This window comes from Salvelinus fontinalis, chromosome 7, assembly GCF_029448725.1.
Source record: "Salvelinus fontinalis isolate EN_2023a chromosome 7, ASM2944872v1, whole genome shotgun sequence".
Lineage (NCBI taxonomy): Eukaryota > Metazoa > Chordata > Actinopteri > Salmoniformes > Salmonidae > Salvelinus > Salvelinus fontinalis.
This window is the reverse complement of record NC_074671.1, coordinates 58,283,260-58,307,961: the sequence shown is the minus strand read 5'-3', so window position 1 is coordinate 58,307,961 and position 24,702 is coordinate 58,283,260. Positions and strand designations below refer to the sequence as shown.

General features: G+C 42.2%; 1 protein-coding gene across 1 annotated transcript; it reads left to right on the top strand.

The window, feature by feature from the left end:
• Positions 1 to 2,963: 2,963 nt before the first annotated feature.
• LOC129860100 (zinc finger protein 8-like) lies at positions 2,964 to 23,125 on the top strand. The gene is made up of 4 exons (XM_055930421.1): positions 2,964 to 3,009; positions 4,664 to 4,839; positions 12,366 to 12,579; positions 15,872 to 23,125. Exons 1-4 carry the CDS (start codon positions 2,964 to 2,966, stop codon positions 16,468 to 16,470), a joined length of 1,035 nt encoding a protein of 344 aa, XP_055786396.1. The 3' UTR covers positions 16,471 to 23,125.
• Positions 23,126 to 24,702: the final 1,577 nt, after the last annotated feature.

The window sequence follows — 24,702 nt, the reverse complement described above, 5'->3', positions numbered from 1 at the left end:
GTGCCCGCATTCTCCACCACTTGTGGCAGACCAGGGGGTTGGGTCTAAACGTGTACACAGATCAGACACGGATAGAGTAGGATTAGCTCAGTTTCAAAGGTGTTTATTAAAATAATAGTCCAAAAGAAAAGAATAGGTCTCCCCCAAGAGACCTTCTCCGGGATACCGTCTTCTGGGCTCCTGTATCCTGTGGGGATCAAAACTGAATTCCTTCCTGTTACCTCTGGTACTGTCCCCAACTATACGGGAGTCCTTTCCTCCCCCAGTCTCTCCTGTGTGCTGCCCTTTTGGCAGCTTTATGGACTTGTACAGCTGGTGAGCAATCAGCCCTTGATTACTCACCAATCAGCCCCAATTAGTCCTGGCCGGAGATCCCATTGAGACCTGGTACATCCAGCAGATGGAGCCATCGCCTCGTGATCTATACGCCGTCTGTCACCAGGCCTCGACGAGTCACCCCCTGGTGGCTGACCTGCTGAACGCCACAAGAGATGCACAGGAACAGACACACTAGCACACACGTTCACTGTAATATTGTTGTATGGTGGTATTATACATTTTGTACTGTAGATATGTAGTGGTGTAATAATGTTATATGATGTACTGTTTTGGATCCCTAAGAAACAGCTATGGAAGATTTTTTCACTTCTCTCATTGACTTCTCAAACCCCAAACCCCGGCTTGGTCTGTTTCACAAGGATCCTGGAAGTCTGAAGATGTTGCGCCTCTGGGTTTTACGCATCGATCGCACCAACAGTGGTTTGGCATGTTGGTACACCAGAACTACATTCATTTCCAATGGAACACTGCGTTTGCCTTGCAGCATTGCGTTGCAGAGGCAGTTGCAGTGTGTTCTGCGTGGTGCATAAGTTGGATTTATCGAACGTATGCATCAAATTGTATGTGTAGATGGCTTGAAGGAAATTGTAGCAGAAGGTGAAAGTTTAACTTTTATTGCACACATATCCAGATGATGCTGCGTACCATTTTGCCCAATGACGCTGTAGGTGTGTTCAAGATGTTAGAAACTTTGTGGGTGCACTATGCAGAAATCACTCCGCCATTTATTGGCTGCTAAAATTGTAATAGTTTGCCTAATTTAAGTTTGTGACAAAACAAGCAAGTGTAGTGTAGAGAGTCGCCGTACTATCTCAACCTCTGAAATATATTTTCCATAACCAAAAACATTGTAATTTCAGCTATTTGAAGCTGGTGTACAAAACTGAAAGTAAAATATTTGCTTTCAATGAGAATGATAGATCTATAACTAACATTTCTAAGTGAATTTGGTCGTGTTGCCCAAAAAGTTAATTATCAAATGTTATTTGTCACATGCGCCGAATACAAAAGCTGTAGACCTTACCATGAAATGCTTACTTACAAGCCCTTAACCAACAATGCAGTTCAAGAAATAGAGTCAAGAAAATATTTAGTAAATAAACTGAAGTTTAAAAAATCAAATCAAAAAGTAACAAGAAATGTACATAACAATAACGAGGCTATATACAGGGGGTACCGGTACCAAATCAATGTGCGGGGGTACAGGTTAGTCGAGGTAATTTGTTAAGTGACTATGCATAGATAATAAACAGCGAGTAGCAGCAGTGTAAAAACTAAGGGGGGGGTGGCCATTTGATTAATTGTTCAGCAGTCTTATGGCTTGGGGGTAGAAGCTGTTCAGGAGCCTTTTGGTCCTAGAAGTGGCGCTCCGCTACCGCTTGTCGTGCGGTAGCAGAGAGAACAGTCTATGACTAGGGTGACTGGAGTCTTTGACCATTTTTTGGGCCTTCCTCTGACAAAAAGTTACATATTGCAGCTTTTTATTTTACTAGGTAAGTCAGTTAAGAACAAATTCTTATTTACAATGACGGCCTACCCCGGCCAACACTGGGCCAATAGGACTCCCAATCACGGCCGGTTGTGATACAGCCTGGAATCGAACCAGGGTCTGTAGTGAGTCTAGCGTAGTGAACTTAGTACTGAGATGCAGTGCCTTAGACCGCTGTGCCACTCGGGAGCCCAGGTGCTTTAATTTGAAGGTACTAAAAGACAAGGCAAAGGCATGAAAAAAAAGTGGTGTTTTGTCTGGTTGGGACCCATATTGAAACTGAGGGCAAAACTTGGTCCAGGTAATGTGGCTCAAAGATCTCGTACCTTAATTAACATAAAATATTTTGGAATATACTGACTGACAACAATGGTTTTCCATGAAATTCTCCAATAAGGCAGGTGGCGCTATTGTAATGCAGGCTTTTTTTACCGACCAACTTTAGTGAAACGACAATAAGGTCGCTATCAGCCGGTACGCAGATTCAGAGAGAGAGGTTTCAACCAACATTTCTTTAATAAAACGAACAGCTTGACTTCCAAAAACCAAGCCATGAGGTTGAAGGAATTTTCCGCACAGCTCCGAGACAGGATTGTGTCGAAGCACAGATCTGTGCAAGGGTACCAAAACATTTCTGCAGCATTTGAAGGTCCCCAAGAACACAGTGGGCTCCATCATTCTTAAATGGAAGAAGTTTGGAACCACCAAGTCTCTTCCTAGAGCTTGCCGTCTGGCCAAACTGAGCAATCAGGGGTGAAGGGCCTTGGTCAGGGAGGTGACCAAGAACCCGATGGTCACTCTGACAGCTCCAGAGTTCTTCTGTGGAGATGGAAAAACCTCCCAGACGGACAACCATTCTCTGCAGCACTCCACCAATCAGGGCTTTATGGTAGAGTAGACAGATGGAAGCCACTTCTCAGTAAAAGGCACATGACAGCCCACTTGGAGTTTGCCAAAAGGCACCTAAAGGATTCTCTTTGGCCTGAATGCCAAGCGTCACATCTGGCACCATCCCTACGGTGAAGCATGGTGGTGGCAGCATCATGCTGTGGGGATGTTTTTTCAGCGACAGGGACTGGGAGACTAGTCAGGATTGAGGGGTAGATGAACGGAGCAAAGTACAGCGAGATCCTTGATGAAAACCTGCTTCAGACCGCTCAAGACCTCAGCCTGGGGCAAAGGTCCACCTTCCAACAGGACAACAACCCTAAGCACACAGCCAAGACAACGCAGGAGTGGCTTCGGGACAAGTCTCTGAATGTCCTTGAGTGGTTCGGCCGGGGCCCGGACTTGAACATCTCTGGAATAGCTGTGCAGCGACGCTCCCCATCCTACCTGACAGATCTTGAGAGGATCTGCAGAGAAGAATGGGAGAAACTCCCCAAATACAGGTGTATTTGTGCCAAGCTTCTAGCTTCATACCCAACGAGACTCAAGGCTGTATTCGCTGCCAAAAGCGCCTCAACAAAGTACTGAGTAAAGGGTCTGAATACTTATGTAAATGTGATATTTCCTTTTTTTTGTCATTATGGGGTATTTTGTGTAGATTGATGAGGGGGAAAAACAATTTAATCCATCTTAGAACAAGGCTGTAACGTAACAAAATGTGGAAAAAGTCAAGGGGTTTGAATACTTTCCGAATGCACTGTACTGTACTAACGTTTACTACCTGAATTAGTGGGATCATCTGGTTACCAACCGTGTTTGGAATACATTGAGCTCGTTGACAAAAACAGACCATGGGACACCTTTTCACACAGAGATGTATTTGTCAATGGTCCGCGGTGGGTCTGTGTAAACTATGCGATTATATTGGAGAAAGGTTTATAGCAGTGTTGTCATCTATTAATTTACTGTTGTAGTATTTCTAAGGAGCAGCCATATCAGCCAAGGAAACTAAGAGCATTCAGAGTTTTCTGCCCGACTTTGGCACTCTTTTCCTGAGTTAAGATTATCTTGTGATCACAACAAAACTACTTATTTTACTAAACTAGAGATTTAAATTAATTGTGATTTTTCAAAAAGGTAGGCCTGAGTGACGTGGACTGTTTCCTCACCTTATTCTCCTTGTGGTTGTCCGTGGTTGCTGGTTACTCAGATAAAAACAGAATGAATCTGGACAATCTCACAAGTTCCAACATTGGCAGACAAGTATCCAATTCATCACATTAAAACATCTCAGTCAGATCACGTGAAGGAGTTCCCATAGGTCGTTTAGCGACCTTTTAAGAAAACAAACGAGAGCTAGTTACGATGATTGACTGAACAGAATCCGTTTGTCTCCACTCAACTCCCGCTGCGCGACATGCATCATCAATTTTGTGCACCAGGCGTGTCCGTATAGCCTCTCCCATGCCAAAGAGCTTTGTCTCTTCCTCGGTCGTTACTAGTTACCACAGCCACAAAGCCATAAATCCCGCCTTTTCAAAAAGAAGCAAAGTGTTCGTTTTCACAATTTAGCCAATTTTGACTTTGTTGCTGTGGTAACTAGTGGAAACCCTCTTCCTCTCTTGCGCACCCTTGAACGCAACTTCTGGTTCGCCAACATTGCTTTGTTAAGTCACGTGCTGGGGTACCGGCTATAAGGCACTCCTGTCCTGTAACCAAAATCTAAAACTGACCCTTACCTTAATCCTAACCATAAACTTAACCTAATTTGAACTAATTCTGAAATGAAATATATTTTTGTAGGTCAGGAGTGTCAGTATAGTCTTTTCCGTGCTGTAGTGTAGACTAGTCAACAAACTAGTTTTATTTTTGAACACAGAGAGGCCTTCCTAACAAAATGACAGATATATTAAGTCTATATTGATTGAATATATTTTTTCCCTCCAGACTTCCAGGTACTGACTCCTGCCGTTCCCCCTGAGCAGCAGAACTGTGAGCAGGAGTGGAGCCCCAGTCTAAGGCAGGAGGACCCAGAACCCACACAGATTAAAGAGGAACAACAGGAGCTCAGACTCAGTCAGGAGGACTCACCTCAGCCCTCATATCTGTACCAAAACCAAACTGTGGATGAGGGAGAGAGGAGCTCTCTACCTATCATCATAACTGAGGAGATCAAAACAGAAGCTGATGGAGAGGGCTACAGAGCACCAGAACCAACCAGTGATCAACCCCTCTCAAATCATCCAGACGACTCTGCTGCAGTGGAGAAACCATATCGGTGTCAACAATGTGGCAACAGCTTCACACGTAAGGGACACTTGACCATCCATTCAAGGATACACATAGGAGAGAAATCTTATCTGTGCAAATGTAACAGTATAAACTTTACGTCGTCCCCTCGCCCCGACCCGGGCGCGAACCAGGGACCCTCTGCACACATCAACAACGGTCGCCCACGAAGCACAGTCGTTACCCATCGCTCCACAAAAGCAAGGGGCAACACTACTTAAGTCTCAGAGCAAGTGACGTAACTGATTGAAATGCTACTAGCGCGCACCCGCTAACTAGCTAGCCATTTCACATCCGTTACACAAACAATGTGGCAAAAGCTTCATCCAGAAAGGTGACTTGGACAGACATACAAGGGTACACACAGGAGATAATCCATATCAGTGCAAACAATGTGGCAAAAGGTTTAGCCAGAAGGGACACTTGACCGTCCATTCGAGGATACATACCGGGGAGAGACCATATCAGTGCAAAGACTGTGGCAAAGCCTTCAACCAGAAGATAGAATTGACGTTGCATATGAGAGCTCATACAGGAGAGAGACCATATAGCTGTCCTGTATGCAGGAAAGGTTACATTGCATTAAGCTATTTTTCTTCTGGCTGCAAGCCCGAGGCCGGCCACAATATGACAACAGCCACTTCAAGTGCAGGGCGCGAAATTCAAAATATATTTTTTAGAAATATTTACCTTTCACACATTAAAACTTCTTCAGGCTGCAGGGTGAATATTGAAAAAAATGGAAAATATGTGCACATTTTCAAACGGCCTCTTAAGAAATTTTTGATTTTACAATATGCATATATTTACTACTGTTGGATAGATAACAGTCTATAGTTTCTAAAAACGTTTGAATTATTTCTCTAAGTGGAACAGAACTATTTTTACAGCCATTTTCCCAGCCGAATTGAGATTTCCAAAATGCGATGTGTCTCTTTAAGACCTTGTCTATACAAGGTCATGACACTTAGGACCGTAGAAACACGTCATACGCCTTCATCTGGGTGTAATGCGGAAGTGAGAGTTGAAAGGAGTCGAATATCTCTTCCATGGACTGAATACCACATCTTGTGAGACCTGCGCAGTTTAAAAACAATTCCGGGCGCGAGGCAGAATCTGGACTCGGCTCATGGAAGACGCTCGTTTAAGGTGAATATGACCTCTAGCTACGATATTATTTGATACATGTCACAAAATCATCCTAAAGTATGTTTTTTCAATATACTTTAATTATATTATTGCAATTTATTCTGGACTTTAGACGTGGTGCTTTGGAAGAATTTTTTGAAGAAAGACAGATTAGCGCCGCACGGCCGTTGTGCTTGCTAACCAAAGAGGGAAATATTTCGTTCTGGAACCCAACTAAAGACTGTACTGGACATTGGACCCCGTTACAACATTCTGATGGAAGATCAACAAAGATAAGGACCCAATTTGGGATGCTTTTTCATATATCTGTCGAACTGTGCTATGCTAGCGCTTGACTATAATCGATGCTGCCGTATGCTAGCTAATGTTGTAAGCTAATATAACGATATATATTGTGTTTTCGCTGTAAAACACTTGAAAAATCGGAAATATTGGCTCTATTCACACGATATTTGTCTTTCATTAGCTATCCACCATATGTTTTTATGAAATGTTTTATGAGGTGTAATTAGTAGTTGACGTTGGTGTCTGTATTTTCTCTGGCTACTCCCGGTCGATTTCAGACTGTAGCTAGGATGTAGCTATGATGGGAGCTGCAATGTAAAACTGATTTATAGCTAAAATATGCACATTTTTTTAACAAAACATAGATTTATTGTGTAACATGTTATAGGACTGTCATCTGAGGTAGTTTTTTCTAGGTTCTTTAGGTTGGTTCTAGGTTAGTTCGGTTGGCTTGTGCATGCTACTTGAATCATAATTCATACATCATAATCATAAGTGTCTGTCCACTTTTGTAGTTGGTGGTGAGCTAACATAAATATATGTGGTGTTTTCTCTGTAAAACATTTTAAAAAATCGGACATGTTGGCTGGATTGACAAGATGTTTATCTTTCAAATGCTGTATTGGACTTGTTAATGTGTGAAAGTTAAATATTTTTAAAAAATAGATTTTGAATTTCGCGCCCTGCAGCTGTTGTCATATTCGTTCCGACGTCGGGCTTGCAGCCCAAACAGGTTTTAACAAGTCCAATACAGCAAATGAAAGATACACATCTTGTGAATCCAGCTAACATGACCGATTTTTAAAATGTTTTACAGCGAAAACAGCACGTATATTTATGTTAGCTCACCACCAAATACAAAAAAGGACAGACATTTTTCACAGCACAGGTAGCATGCACAAAGCCAACCTAACTAACCAAGACCCAACCAAACTAACCAACAAACAACTTCATCAGATGACAGTCTTATAACATGTTATTCAATAAATCTATGTTTTGTTCGAAAAATGTGCATATTTCAGGTATAAATCATAGTTTACATTGCAGCTACAATCAGAAATTGCACCGAAAGCAGACAGAATAATTACAGACACCAACGTCAAATACCTAAATACTCATCATAAAACATTTCTGAAAAATACATAGTGTACAGCAAATGAAAGACAGGCATCTTGTGATTCCAGCCAAAATTTCCGATTTCTTAAGTGTTTTACAGCGAAAACACAATATAGCGTTATATTAGCTTACCACAATAGCCAGAAACACAAGCCATTTACCAGCAGCACAAGTTAGCGATCGTAACAAACCAGCAAAAGATATATAATTTTTGACTAACCTTGATAAGCTTCCTCAGGTGACAGTCCTATAACATCAGGTTATACATACACTTATGTTTTGTTCGAAAATGTGCATATTTAGAGCTGAAATCAGTGGTTATACATTGTGCTAACGTAGCATCTTTTTCCCACAACGTCCGGATATTTTTCTGACACTTTTTCTGACACACATATTCTGACCAAATAGCTATTCATAAACATAACTAAAAAATACATGTTGTATAGGAAATGATAGATACACTAGTTTTTAATGCAATCGCCGTGTTAGAATTCTAGAAATAACTTCATTACGACATCCAGCTTAGGTATAGCGAGAGAGTACCCAAAAGCTGGGCGCAAACGACTAGCACAACATGTTCGACAGATATATGAAATAGCATCATAAAATGGGTCCTACTTTTGCTGATCTTTCATCAGAATGTTGTACAAGGGGTCCTTTGTCGGGAACAATCGTTGTTTGGATTTAGAACGGCCTTTTTCCCTCTCGATTTAGCAAGCACACTTGCCAAGTGGCGCGAATCTCTCCATGTCAACAAACGGAAGATAACGGATCACGGCAAAACTCCCGAAAAATAATCTGATTAAACTATATTGAAAAAACATACTTTACGATGATATTGTCACATGTATCAAATAAAATTAAAGCCGGAGATATTAGTCGTCCATAACGACAGCTTATCAGAAGGCAAATCCAGGTCCCTTGACACGCTCTCCAGAAAACAGGAAACTGGTGACACGTCATACAAAGAGCTATTATACGAGCCCAGATCAAGTTATTCACTCCATTTCTTCTCTCACTCCTTGTCGCCATCTAGTGGAAGACGTTTGAAGTGCATCTAAATGAATAAATATCAAGGACTTTAATAGGCAGCCCCTAGAAGAGAGCATCGAATTCAGATTTTCCACTTCCTGTCAGGAAGTTTGCTGCAAAAGGAGTTCTGTTATACTCACAGATATAATTCAAATGGTTTTAGAAACTAGAGAGTGTTTTCTATCCAATAGTAATAATAATATGCATATTGTACAAGCAAGAATTGAGTACGAGGCCGTTTGAAATGGGCACCTTTTATCCGGCTACTAAATACTGCCCCTGCAGCCCAAACAGGTTAAGACGTCATCAGCGTGTTCACACAGGGGAGAAATCTTACCAGTGCAAAGAATGTTACAAATGCTTTGGTTATAAACATCGCCTAACATCACATATGAGCACTCATACTAAAGGGCATAAATGATATTACTGCACTGAGTGCAATAATAGCCTGAAATGAATCTGAAATGAAAACAACAAATAAATAGTTTGTCATTGTGAATTTCTTAATACGTCCAACTTCTGAATAAAAATGTTCTGTTTTCTGGCAATTGACAACAGAACAAACTGAGTAATGCGTGTTGAGGGGAAATCACCAGTCAGTATCAGTTTGGTAAACTGAATCTAGCGCTCAGTTTCAGGGACCCTCCAGGACACTGCTAGCTTCAGGAAGTCCTCACAGCTCCATCTAGCAGAGCACACACTCCTGTTCTCCGTATACACAAATAACAACTGTATGCAAAAAGTAACCTCACCTTCATCAAATACCTGTATGCGGACGACATGGCTCTGGTTGCTTGTCTGGATGGCAAATCCAGCTCAAGTTTCTCCCAGTTAATTGATGACCTCGTGACATGTTTTGACAATAGCTTCATTGATGTCAATTTCACCAAGACTAAATGCCTTGGTGGTAAGATGCGGAATAATGCAAGCAAACACACACTGACCATGGTGTAATGTCCCTGATCGAGAGTGTTCTCACCTTCATCTCCACCTGGTATGGGAATTGGGAACCTCTCGTTCAGGGACAGAAGTAAAATGGCAAAAGTTGTCAATCAGGTCAGCAAAATAATCAGCAGCAAAACAGCCACAACTGCAAGAACTGCACACACAGAACATTAAAAGGAAAGCACTCCAGGTCTTCAACGACCACGCCCGCCCACTGCATGTTCCTTCCAAATGCTGTCTGTTCGGAGATGAAAGGTGCCACTCGCCCGGAAGAATGGCTGGAGAAATCCCCTCCGCAGTGACAATTCTAAATAAGATGAACAACATGTAAATACTTCATGTAATGTGTATGTTTTTATCCATTTAATGTAAGCCAGAGCACCAAAGACACTTTTCCATTCTGTGCAAACTTAATGGACCAAAACGTTTTCTAATCTCATCTCTCTAAACAACAGTTCTTATTCAATTGTTTAACAATGACATACGAGACATTTGGGCCACTATCACATCTGTACTGACAGCTGCATGTTAGAATATTGATGTAGCCGATCACATTTGTTTTGACATAATCCAGGAAACAAACTACCTTTCCAGTGTAACCCCCTAGTCCATTGACACATCGGTGCGTCAATCTAAGTAACATAATTAAAATCTGTCAGTTTAAGCTAGAGATGTTTGGTTTTTTGCATCGGATGCTTCTCAATCTGCCTATGGTGCACTTCCGCATTTGTGGTAAACGGTGGCTAGAGCGGTGTTTGTCAAACCATGTGACATCGGTCTTCTCACAAAAATGTCTTATCAGTGTAATCAATGTGGCAACAGCTTCACATGTAAGGGACACTTGACCATCCATTCAAGGATACACATACGGGAGAGACCATATCAGTGCAAAGACTGTGGGAAAGCCTTCAACCAGAAGATAGAATTTACATTGCATATGAGAGTTCATACAAGGGAGAGACCATATATAGTAACTGTCCTGTATGCAGGAAAAGTTACATCTCGTTAAGGTACACTACATGACCAAAAGTATCTGGACACATGCTCGTCAAACATCTCATTCCAAAATCATGGGCATTCATTTGGAATTGGTCCCCCCTTGCTGCTATAAAAGCCTCCGCTCTTCTGGGAAGGCTTTCCACTAGATGTTGGAACATTGCTGCGGGGACTTGCTTCCATTCAGCCACGAGGATTAGTGTGGTCGGGCACTGATGTTCGGCGATTAGGCTTGACTCGAAATCAGCATTCCAATTCATCCCAAAGGTATTCGATGGGGTTGATGTCTGGGCTCTGTGCAGGCCAGTCAAGTTCTTCCACACCGATCTCGACAAACCATTTATGTATGGACCTCGCTTTGTGCACGGGGGCATTGTCATGCTCAAACAGGAAAGGGCTTTCCCCAAACTGTTGCCACAAATTTGGAAGCACAGAATGGTCTAGAATGTCATTGTATGCTGTAGCATTAAGATTTCCCTTCACTGGAACTAAGGGGCCTAGCCCGAATCATGAAATACAGCCCCAGACCATTATTCCTCCACTAAACTTTACAGTTGGCACTATACATTGGGGCAGGTAGTGTTCTCCTGGCATCCGCCAAACCCAGATTTGCCCGTCAGACTTCCAGATGGTGAAGCGTGATTTATCACTCCAGAGAATGCGTTTCCACTGGTCCAAACTCTAATGGCGGCGAGCTTTACACCACTCCAGCTGAAGCTTGGCATTGCGCATGGTGATCTTAGGCTTGTGTGTGACTGCTCGGCCATGGAAACCCATTTCATGAAGCTCCAGAGGCAGTTTGGAACTCGGTAGTGAGTGTTGCAACCGTGGACAGACTATTTGTATGCGTTACGCGTTTCAGCAGTCCCGTTCTGTGAGCTTGTGTGGCCTACCACTTGGCGGCTGAGTGTTTGTTGCTCCTATATGTTTCCACTTCACAATAACAGCACTTACAATATACCGGGGCAGCTCTAGCAGGGCAGAAATTTGTTGGAAAGGTGGCATCCTATGAGCTCTTCAGTAAGGTCATTCTACTACCAATGTGTGTCTATGGAGATTGCATGGCTTTGTGCTAGATTTTATACACCTATCAGCAATGGGTGTGGCTGAAATAGCCAAATCCACTAATTTGAAGGGGTTTCCACATACACTATATATACATGAGTATCTAAGACGTCATCAGCGTGTTCACATGGGAGATCTCCTACCAGTGCAAATAATGTGGCAAATACTTTAGTTTGAAAGGAAACTTGAAGTCTCATATGATCACTCACAAAAGGGGTTACATAAAAGCTTCAACCTGAAGTGAATCTGAAGTTAAAACAATAAATGTATACTTTGTCATTGTGAATTTCTTGACACATCCAACTTGTGAATACGTTTTATATTATGTTTTCTGGCAATTGATAAATAACAGAACAAATGGTGTAATTTGTGGAGAGGGAAAAGCATGAGTCTATCAGATCTGTAAACTGAATCTAGCTTTGACTCAGGGACCTACCCTCCAGGACACTGCTGGCTTCAGGAAGTCCTCACGGCTGTCTACAACAGAGCACACACTGTTCTCCGTATAGACGACATGCTCTAGTTGCTTGCCTGGAGGGCAAATCCAGCTCAAACGTCTCCCAGTTCATTGACGGCCTCCGGACGTGGTTTGACGTGCTCCAAGACATCGGGTGGCGCTAATGTAATGCAGTCTTACACCGTCCGCGGTTGACGAATAGAAAACACAGCACGTGACATTGTTGTTTACAAAAGGTATCTACTAGGTAGCGTAAACCCGCTAGGCTGAAGCAGACAGACGTTTCAACATTTCTTTGATAAAACAAACAGCTAGACTTGTATTGCCCTCGCCAATATGTCCAAACTACAGTTGCTGAATGTGTTCGTTACCGAGCGTTTGTCGGCGGCTGCTGTGGAGATATTCGGGGCGGTTGAGAAGACTATAGCAGAGTATCGGGAAGAAATCTTCCGTTCAGCAGAGGAGAACGAGCGTCTACGGAGGGAGATGGACATGATTATCAAATCAGAGATACAGTTATACAGAACAGGTCTGTAGCGAGTTAACGTTTTGAATTATAATATTTTACTTGTAGAATAATGATAGACCATTTATGTGGCACGTTGTGCAATTCTCACCCTGACCGCAACTCTGGGGAGTAATCATTAGTGCAAACAGATGCAAAATGAGAATTTCTATTAAACAAATCCAGGTAGATCCCTCCCCGTTTCGTTCCGTTTGCTTCCGTCTAAGAAACCTTTTGCAACAGAATTAATGAATACACCCCTGGTTTGCCAACGTTGCTTCTTTGAATCACGTGCTGTAGTGTAGACCACGGTTGCGTTCAGTACGACAGAAAGGGGTGCAACGTTGAATTTAACGGAAACGGAACGACTAGTTGAAAAGGTTGTGATTATGGTGGCCCAGAGGGCAGTTACCATGTGGTGATGGACGACATTTTGCGATTTCAGACTGAGGGGATTCGATTAACCTGCCCGGGTTGAACCGCTAGCCCGAACTGGTGAGGGAAGCACGCCCTACTCAAATCGAATGATAATCTGCGCTGCTCGGTCATATTGTCAAAAATGGAGCATGGTGCATCATTCAGGAACATTCAACATCTCTTCTCCATAAAATATACAGTACCAGTCAAAAGTTTGGACACACCTACGCATTCAAGGGTTTTTCTTTATTTTTACTATTTTCTACATTGTAGAATAATAGTGAAGACGTCAAAACTATTAAATAACACATGTGGAATCATGTAGTAACCAAAAAAGTGTTAAACAAATAAAACTATATTTTATATTTGACATTCTTCAAAGTAGCCTCCCTTTGCCTTGATGACAGCTTTGAAGAATCTAAAATATATTTTGATTTGTTTAACACTTTTTTTGGTTACTACATGATTCCATATGTGTTATTTCATAGTATTGATGTCTTCACTATTATTCTACAATGTAGGCTTTATTCATCGGCCAGAACGGGGCACCTGGCTCACGACCGGGAGGCAGCCCGGTTCCAAAACAAATGCAGTCAACGCTAACCCGGTACACCAGGAGCAGGCATCTAATCCCCTCAAGTTCACACCCAAATGTATCAGGTAATACCGCCTAGCGACCAGGGGTGTGTTCAGTCCGCTTGAAAGTTTGCTATGTTGCGGAACGGTTTGTCTTGTATGTTCTTTGAACCCACAACCCAACCTTATCCGTTCAATTGAACATTATTTTAAGTTTTTATGTACTGAACGCAACCCAGGCAGATGAACTGCCACAGTCGCTTTAAAAACTAGCACAGACCTCAAACAAAGTCGTTTTTCTACAGATTTTGGAAAAACTCAAATTTGAGCTGCTCATATCGTCCCAAATGTACTCCAGTTACTGTGTGTGGGGAGAATCAGTAATATTCAGTCAGATCCTATGGCTGTCTCATAGTCACCAATGTGATATCAGCTGAACATACAGTTTATCTTTTGCATTGAAGTGTGTATCAAATCAAACTTTATTTGTCACATACGCTAAATACAAGTCTAGACCTTATTGTGAAATGCTTACTTACAAGCCCTTAACCAACAGTGCAGTTCAAGAAGAGTTAGAACATATTTCCCAAATAAACTAAAGTAAAAAATAAAATAAAAAGTAACACAATACAATAACGAGGTTATATACAGGGGGTACCGGTACCGAGTCAGTGTGCAGGGGTACATGTTAGTCGAGGTAATTTGTACATGTGTGTAGGGATGACTGCATAAATGGCTACCACTCTGAGTAGACACTGTTTTAGAATTCGTGGGCAGTGCACCATATGTTTGAGAAAAAGTCAACGCAAAACAGGCCCTATTCAATTTTACGATCTGTTTACAGGTCCACAGCAATTTGCAATTGTTGTCTTTCCTAAGCTGTATGTCTGTCAGCCTAGGCCTACAGCAAGTTTCACATTGTGCCATCCCCTCCAAAGACATTTGATCAAGTTCACTATTGCTATTTCCTTTAGAAACTTGCCTCGGCCTAATTCAAATCCTTGAAAAGTATACAGCAAATAAGGGCGTTATTGTTACCATAAAAGGTGAACGATAGGCGTTTTTCAGGCGGAGTTTTAATGCTCGTTCACGAGTGCACAGTTTCAGGACGGGTCTGATTTGTATAACTGTAAACATGCGTATGTATGACGTGCGTCAAGTTGATAAATCTCTATATTTTTGTAAGTGCGCAAATTTTTCAGAAATGGCGCACGCATTTAATTGGTGTGAAATTTACACAACGTTATAAATGAGGCTGGTCTACTTACGCGCCAACCAGATAATATGAGCCTATGAGGTGTCTCGGTTTCTATACCTTCTCTGGTGTAGATGCTGCGTTCATAACCAAGTGGGAAAGTGTTAATTACCAGTTGTTAAGTCGGAAATACGAGTTGGATGTATCCACATGCTTTGAACTCGTTGAGAAATGCAGATTGGCCAATGGCAAACAAGCTGCTTCAACCATAAACTAAAAGTACAGTTATCATGCGCACAAACAAATTGTGTTCAAAAACCATATTCATAGATTGCTTTTTATAGATAATGTTTTGTTGCATTTACTGGCCAAAAATGCCATTCTCGAGATAATTTTCTTAATGTGTGACGTCAGGTTTCAGCATGTGGGATAAGTCGGAGCTTGGGATGATAGATGAGTTTCCCACTAGTATTTACCAGTTGAAGGGACGTTTTTCCCTGTCGTATGTGGTAAATAGCATCTTCCCATTTGGTTATGAACAAAGCAAGACCAGTCTTTTTCTAAAGTGGGATTTTAGGGCAGACAGCGTCAGTCACCCAAAATGCACTCAGAACCCTACTGGGGACCTGACAGGACGAAACTGCTCCAGCCAGTACTCTGTGTAGCCCCTCGTCCATGACATCCTTCAATCCCAAGAGGTGTTCAGCTGCAGATATGATATCGATCAATCTTGAGTTCTTATCCACTCCGGCAGTGCAGTTTATAACCATAGCAATAAATGCCAAACGTCCACCTTTTTCACGACGAGGGTATCTGGACCCTGCACCTGGCGAACGGCACCCACAGGACTAGACTACGGTGTCTCCACCATGGCAACCGACCCACTAGCACTTTCTTTCACTCTTTTGGCTGCCTCGGCATAAGAGACACTGGACAGCTCTTATCCTGGAAATCTCGGCCTCCTTCACTTTTACAGGGAATTCAGGGAGCTCATGTTCATGTTTCCCATCAGTGTAGACAAGACAACAAATCATCTTGTTTTTTTGCACAGACAGGCCTTTCAAGTAAAAGTACAGATTTTGTATTAAGATAAGTCAATATTGATTGAATATATTTTTTCCCCTCCAGACTTCCAGCTACTCACTCCCTCTGTTCACCCTGAGCAGCAGAACTGTGAGCAGGAGTGGAGCCCCAGTCTGGAGCAGGAGGACCCAGAACCCACACAGATTAAAGAGGAACAACAGGAGCTCAGACTCAGTCAGGAGGACTCACCTCAGCCCTCATATCTGTACCAAAACCAAACTGTGGATGACGGAGAGAGGAGCTCTCTACCTATCATCATAACTGAGGAGATCAAAACAGAAGCTGATGGAGAGGGCTACAGAGTACCAGAACCAACCAGTGATCAGCCCCTCTCAAATCATCCAGACTGCTCTGCTACACTGGAAAAACCATATTGGTGTAAACAATGTGGCAAAAGCTTTACACGTAAGGGAAACTTGACCTTGCATTTAAAGATACACACAGGAGAGAAACCTTTTCTGTGCAAACAATGTGGCAAAAGGTTTAACCAGAAGAGCAACTTGACTATCCACACAAGGACACACACAGGAGAGAATCCCTATCAGTGCAAACAATGTGGCAAAAGGTTTAACCATAAGAGCAACTTGACCAGCCATTCAAGGATACATACAGGGGAGAATCCCTATCAATGGAAAGCTATTTAAGACTTCATCAGTGTGTTCACACGGGAGAAATCTTACCAGTGCAAATAATGTAAGATGCAGTAGATGATATAGAGTACAGTATATACATATGAGATGAGTAATGTAGGGTATGTAAACATTATATTAAGTGGCATTGTTTAAAGTGGCTAGTGATACATTTTTACATACATTTCCATCAATTCCCATTATTAAAGTGGCTGGAGTTGAGTCAGTATGTTGGCAGCAGCCACTAAATGTTAGTGGTGGCTGTTTAACAGTCTGACGGCCTTGAGATAGAAGCTGTTTTTCAGTCTCTCGGTCCCTGCTTTGATGCACGTGTACTGACCTCGCCTTCTGGATGATAGCAGGGTGAACAGGCAGTGGCTCGGGTGGTTGTTGTCCTTGATGATCTTTATGGCCTTCTTGTGACATCGGGTGGTGTAGGTGTCCTGGAGGGCAGGTACTTTGCCCTCGGTGATGCGTTGTGCAGACCTCACTACACTCTGGAGAGCCTTACGGTTGTGGGCGGAGCAGTTGCCGTACCAGGCGGTGATACAGCCCGACAGGATGCTCTTGATTGTGCATCTGTAGAAGTTTGTGAGTGTTTTTGGTGACAAGCCGAATTTCTTCATCCTCCTGAGGTTGAAGAGGCGCTGCTGCGCCTTCTTCACAACGCTGTCTGTGTGGGTGGACCAATTCAGTTTGTCCGTGATGTGTACGCAGAGGAACTTAACTTTCCACCCTCTCCACTACTGTCCCGTCAATGTAGATAGGGGGCTGCTCCCTCTGCTGTTTCCTGAAGTCCACAATCATCTCCTTTGTTTTGTTGACGTTGAGTATGAGGTTATTTTCCTGACACCACACTCCGAGGGCCCTCACCTCCTCCCTGTAGGCCGTCTCGTCGTTGTTGGTAATCAAGCCTACCACTGTAGTGTCGTCCGCAAACTTGATGATTGAGTTGGAGGCGTGCATGGCCACGCAGTTGTGGGTGAACAGGGAGTACAGGAGAGGGCTCAGAACGCACCCTTGTGGGGCCCCAGTGTTGAGGTTCAGCGGGGTGGAGATGTTGTTACCTACCCTCACCACCTGGGGGCGGCCCGTCAGGAAGTCCAGGACCCAGTTGCACAGGACGGGGTCGAGACCCAGGGTCTCGAGCTTGATGACGAGTTTGGAGGGTACTATGGTGTTAAATGCTGAGCTGTACTCGATGAACAGCATTCTCACATAGGTATTCCTCTTGTCCAGATGGGTTAGGGCAGTGTGCAGTGTGGTTGCGATTGCGTCGTCTGTGGACCTATTGGGTCGGTAAGCAAATTGGAGTGGGTCTAGGGTGTCCGGTAGGGTGGAGGTGATATGGTCCTTGACTAGTCTCTCAAAGCACTTCATGATGACGAAAGTGAGTGCTACGGGGCGGTAGGGACTGGGAGGCAGGGACTGGGATCCTGACTAGTCTCCCAGTCCCTGCCACTGAAAAACATCTCCACAGCATGATGCTGCCACCACCATGCTTCACCGAAGGGATGTTGCCAGGTTTCTTGGCATTCAGGTCAAAGATTTCATTCTTGGTTTCATCAGACCAGAGAATCTTGTTTTTCATGGTCTGAGAGTCTTTTAGGTGAATTTTGGCAAACTCCAAGTGGGCTGTCATGTGCCTTTCGCTGAGGAGTGGCTTCCGTCTTGCCGCTCTACCATAAAAGCCTGATTGGTGGAGTGCTGCAGAGATGGTTGTCCTTCTTTAAGATTCTCCCATCTCCACAGAGTGACTCTGGAGCTCTGTCAGTGACCATCAGATTCTTGGTCACCTCCCTGACTAAGGCCCTCCTCCCCCGATTGCTCAGTTTGGCTGGGCGGCCAGCTCTAGGAGGAGTCATTGTGGATCCAAACTTCTTCCATTTAAGAATGCTGGAAGTCCAGTACCCAGTTGCACAGGGCGGGGTCGAGACCCAGGGTCTCGAGCTTGATGACGAGTTTGGAGGGTACTATGGTGTTAAATGCTGAGCTGTAGTCGATGAACAGCATTCTCACATAGGAATTCCTCTTGTCCAGATGGGTTAGGGCAGTGTGCAGTGTGGTTGCGATTGCGTCGTCTGTGGACCTATTGGGTCGGTAAGCAAATTGGAGTGGGTCTAGGGTGTCCGGTAGGGTGGAGATGATATGGTCCTTGACTAGTCTCTCAAAGCACTTCATGATGACGGAAGTGAGTGCTATGGGGCGGTAGTCATTTAGCTCAGTTACCTTAGCTTTCTTGGGAACAGGAACAATGGTGGCCCTCTTGAAGCATGTGGGAACAGCAGACTAGGATAAGGGTTGATTGAATATGTCCGCAAATACCCCAGCCAGCTGGTCTGCGCATGCTCTGAGGACGCGGCTGGGAATGCCGTCTGGGCCTGCAGCCTTGCGAGGGTTAACGCGTTTAAATGTTTTACTCACCTCAGCTCCAATGAAATCATCAGTCAGTATTAGATTTCTTAGCTGAAACTAGCTCTCACTTTCAGAGACCTACAGTGCATTAAGAAAGTATTCAGACCCCTTGACTTTTTCCATTTTGTTACATTACAGCCTTGTTCTAAAATTGATTAAATCGTTTTTTTCCCTCATCAATCCACACACAATACCCAATAATGACAAAGCAAAAACAGTTTTTTCAAAATTTTTGCAAATTGATCTCTCTGTACTTTGCTCCGTTCAGCTTTGCCTCGATCCTGACTAGTCTCCCAGTCCCTGCCACTGAAAAACATCTCCACAGCATGATGCTGCCACCACCATGCTTCACCGAAGGGATGGTGCCAGGTTTCTTGGCATTCAGGTCAAAGATTTCATTCTTGGTTTCATCAGACCAGAGAATCTTGTTTTTCATGGTCTGCGAGTCTTTTAGGTGAATTTTGGCAAACTCCAAGTGGGCTGTCATGTGCCTTTCGCTGAGGAGTGGCTTCCGTCTTGCCGCTCTACCATAAAAGCCTGATTGGTGGAGTGCTGCAGAGATGGTTGCCCTTCTGGAAGGTTCTCCCATCTCCACAGAGTGACTCTGGAGCTCAGTCAGAGTGACCATCAGATTCTTGGTCACCTCCCTGACTAAGGCCCTCCTCCCCCGATTGCTCAGTTTGGCTGGGCGGCCAGCTCTAGGAAGAGTCTTTGTGGTTCCAAACTTCTTCCACAGAGGCTACTGTGCTGTTGAGGACCTTCAATGGAGCAGAAATGTTTTGGGACCCTTTCCCAGATCTTTGCATCGACACAATCCTGTCTCGGAGCTCTTCAGACAATTCCTTCAAGCTCATGGCTTGGTTTTTTCTCTGACATGCACTGTCAACGGTGGGACCTTTATATAGACAGGTGTGTGCCTTTCCAAATCCTGTCCTATCAATTGAATTGTAGAAGTTGTAGAAACATCAAGGATGATCAATGGAAACAGGATGCACCTGATGTCAATTCCCAGTCTCATAGCAAAGGGTCTGAGTATTTATGTAAATACTGTATCTGTTTTTTATTTGTAATACATTTGCAAACATTTTCTAAACTGTTTTCGCTTTGTCATTATGGGGTATTGTGTGTAGATTGCTGAGAATTATTACTTTTTAAATCAATTTTAGAATAAGGCTGCTATGTAACAAAATGTGGAAAAGGTGAAGTAGGACACTGCTGGCTTCAGGAAGCCCTCACCATATCATTTGAGGAAAAATGTCTCTGTATTTGTGTTTTTTGTTTTTAATGCGTTGGTTGTTTTGTGTAAAGAAGATTTTTTTTTTTATGAATTGTCTACAAATAAAGAAAAAGAAGCCCTCACTGCTGTGTCTAGCACAGAGCACACATTTGGATTTCTGAACAATAGGAGTTCTTATTCAATTGTTTAACAATGACATACAGGCTATTTGGGCCACTATCTTCTATCTGTACTGACAACTGCATGTTAGAATATTGAAGTAGCTCATCACATCTGTATTGACTCAATACAGCAAATCATTTGTTTTAATAAAGTCGTTTTTTCAATGGATGTCATAGTGAAACCCTATTTTTCTCTGTTGAACATGATTTCTGTGCTGGTTCATATTAGGCAGGTTTAATACATCCTCTATCAGCTCTATTTCCTGCCTCTTACCCCCAACCCTATCCTGGACCGTTTTCATAAAGCGTCTGAGATGAGGGCCTATCTAGGATCAGTTCACCCCTTCCCATTCATTATAATTTACATAAATCATCTCAAATGAGTGCTGATCTAGGATCAGATTGGCCCTGTACATTCATTATAATTGAAAAAGCAAAACTAGATCAGCACTCCCACTCATACGCTTTGGATCCGATTCCGATTTAGGAAATTATGCCTTTTTTACCCACTTCTCAGTAGTTGGTATTCAGACTTACCATATGAAGGTGCGTAATGGGCTTTGCAGGCGTGATTCTTTTATGTGCGCTGAACAAATGTAATTCAACCGCTGAAAACCGCTGGCCAACAGATGTTCTCACTGAGGTTTAATTCAGCAAGGTTTTCAGGTCATTTATCTTAAGCCGCGATCCCTTTAAATACAGTGTACCTTCAATTAGAATTTTGTCGACAGACTAGAATACACTGAGAGAACGAGTTCAGAAAATAGGGGTAAATGAAAGAAAGCCATCTAAATATTATTTTTTTTAATCAATATCCCTATTTTCTGAACCCGTTCTCTCGATGTATTCTAGTCTGTCGACAAAATTCTAAATATTGCGCCATGGGTTTGGTTAAAATTGTCACGGCTCAGTCTGTGCCCCAGCTCCAGAACGATTTAATTAGCCTACATCCGTTTTTTTGGTAACACTTTACTTGACACTTAGCATCATAACGTGTTATAACACGGTCATATTCATGTCAAAATATGTCATAACAGCTGACATAACATAATATCGTCTTAACACTGCCATGACCCATATATTTACACCTGTTGTGACATATTGCGTTATTTTATGGCTGGTTAAGACACCTACATAAGAGTGTCAAAATCTACATTTATTCAAAAGTGTTTTTTCGCTGCTAAGAATTGTCCTTTAGTTTGAAAGTTTGCCAAGAGTGCGCAAAGCTGTAATCAAGGCAAAGGGTGGCTATTTGAAGAATCTCAAATATAAAATATATTTTGATTTGTTTAATACTTTTTTGGTTACTACATAATTCCATATGTGTTATTTCACGGTTTTGATGTCTTCACTATTATTCCACAATGTAGAAAATAGTAAAAATAAAGAAAAATCCTTGAATGAGTAGGCGTTCTGAATCTTTTGACCAGAAGTGTACACACATTACATTTGAAATAAATAGTCATCAGACATCTCCGGTATACATTATGTAGTTATGTAGAAATCTTACTTTGTGCATCTTGTCTTTGGTGTCATAAACAATCCTTGCTTCCTGCCTGTGCTTGGTAAGGATATGAGAGGGGCCCTTATGACCTCCTCCTTTAGACTAGTTGGCAGAACGCCCAGAATATGTTCTTTAAGTTAAGATACGAGACAGTGCAAGACACATGCCGGAACTAACCCTATGAACTATGCCTATGTAACGTGTCTGTAACCAGTCTATAAGTGAACTAAACGGGACTGCCCCATTAGAGCTTCTGACAGACGTTCACTATGGTGCATTAAGTTTGTTGATTTAAGGTTGACTTCGGGTGTCCCTATGTAAGAATTTCCATGACATAGTGTTTTCAGTAATAACCATTACAGATCATGGACTGAGAGCTTTACTCTCAGTCCATCCCACTTATCTCCATAGACCACACTCTTTTGATTTCCAAGTGCCGTTTTTCAACTGTGTTGTGATGTTTTACATACATTTTGCATACTATACACAGATTGTGAGCTAAAGATTAACATCTTTCCTATGAGTGTTATTATTTTGTTGATTGATTGACTATTGCATTCCAAATCACCCAACACTGCTATTTGTAAGATTAATTGTCAGGTTTTGGCCAGGACTGTTCAGGTTTTGGTCACTAGATGTCCCCATTGCACCTTTTTTGTACCTTTTGTTTTTCCTTGCTCTAATTATTGTTTGCACCTGTGTGTCGTTCCCTTGTTAGTATTTAAACCCTGTGTGTTCCTCAGTTCCTTGCTCAGTGTTTGTATGTTAGCACCCAGCCCCAGCCCAAGCCTTGTTCTGAACATATTATTCTCTTATTGGATTTTCCAGAGGTTCTCTGGTTTAGTTCTTGTGTATTTTTGAGTAGTCTTTTGAGGTTTGTTTTTCCCTGCTGTTTTTACCACTTTATGGAGTTTCTTTGTATTTTGGAGGATATCCATTTTGTGCTTCTTGACTTTATGTTTGGACATTGTGGATTTAGATTCTTTGCCTGAAGATTTTGTTCTTTAATTAAACCACCATCTCTAGTACTGCTGTGTCTGCCTCATCTTCTGGGTTCTGACGATTATTAGTGACTGTTTCTCGCACCGGGTCCTGACATTAATTTTAAATTAATGTTAATTGTTCAGCCATTCCTGAACCTGTGACCAGAAACAAGCTATATTGGGGCAATACCAGAATAAATCAATGGAGGCTTCTCAGAGGAGTAAGGGGAAGACCATCCTCCTTAGGGAATTTCATAAACAAATAAATAAGAAACATTAACAAAGTTATCCTTTATAGATAAAACTATACTAAATATTATTTATTTGTGTTGTTCCAAATGTCTGAATAAAAATTACAGTTAGTACAGAATGGTGCTTTTTTTGTTGTTGGGGGGGGGGGGGGGGGGGTCTGGGGGGGGGGGGGGGGGGGGGTTGCCCAGGGAGCCATACAAGCTAGAACCGCCACTGATGTGACATGGAATCGGTACATAGACAATCTCTTCGCAGCTATTTTGCGATCTGTATGGCACAGCTGTCAGCATTTTTGTCCTCAAATGAAACTGGTAAATTTTGTCTATGCCAATTTATTTCACCCAATTTTGGTCTTTAATATAATGCTGACAAACATGTTCCCTACTTTCTCCCCCTTCCACTTGACTCCTCCATTTTTGCGGTAATGCTGCAATCAGTTGATTGTAACTTTGGATAAAGCAAAAATTCCCATCTTTTTTTTATATTTGCATGTGTGACATAACTCCACCATTCCTATTCATAATATCATTCATAAATATAAAACAATTCAAAAAAAAGTTTCATAAAGAATTATTATTTTTTATCAATCAGTATATTTGAGTTTAACCATAATATTTGTTGTAATATTTGTTCCATCTTTTCTGGAGGATAAAACTGAAATTGTAACCAGCTGTGTATAACTTGTTGAAAACCTCAAGAGATGTAAAGACCCCTGTTTAGGGGACCTGCATGGTTCTGGTACTGGTTCCGACCAACATTTTCACTTAAAAATCTATCTGTTTACACTAGATCGAAATGGCTTGCATTGCGCGATAGTCCAGGTTCCCACGGATACAGTAATATATTGTCTGAGCCTGTGTGATGTAGGATGTGAACATAGAAACCCCTTGAAGCTGGGATGTCCCTCCTACCATTTCATTTTCACTTCTGACTGTCCATCAACTCCTGGCTGAACCCTTCATCACATCCACCGACAAAGCACATGCCTGCAATCGTTACACCATAGCCCAACAGTGGTGGCTCATCACTGAAGCACATTCAGAGATCGATTTATAGCCATTGATCTAAAATTATTCATATATTTTAAACATAAAAATGTTTGTTTGTCATATGATGTTTGTTTGTCATAGACGGACAAGATTTATATGAAATGCTAGGCGAGCTCCTAACTAGTTCAGGAAGCCCAGCTAGAGCTCTGTGAGACGTTCACAGCGACGAGGGCAAACGTTTTGATCAAGAGAAACCTTTAGAAAATATACACATTTTCTCTAACACTAGACACACAAATATGTATTTTACAGTTAGAACGAAGGTGAAATCTTATAGTTTGATTATACTATATTTAAAAAGCACACTGTAAGTCATTTCAAGCCTTATTCATAAAGTTTTGTTGAATTGGAAATGCATCATGTAAAATATGTCATATTTGTATCATATTTGTACTGTGTACTTGAGCTTGTGTCCTTAAAAGTGACTACACCTCAGAAATATATAAATATTTTTACCCGAATGGGGAGATTTACTTTCTTGGATTATGCAGGATGACTGTGGCCCTCTCGTGATAAATAATTACATTTGGGGATTATGTAGATTACATTTTTTCATTACATTTAGTTGCATTTAACTGAAAGGGCGATACTTTGAACAAAGTTTCATTTTCAATTAATCGAAAATGAGAAGTAGTAATCTGTATAA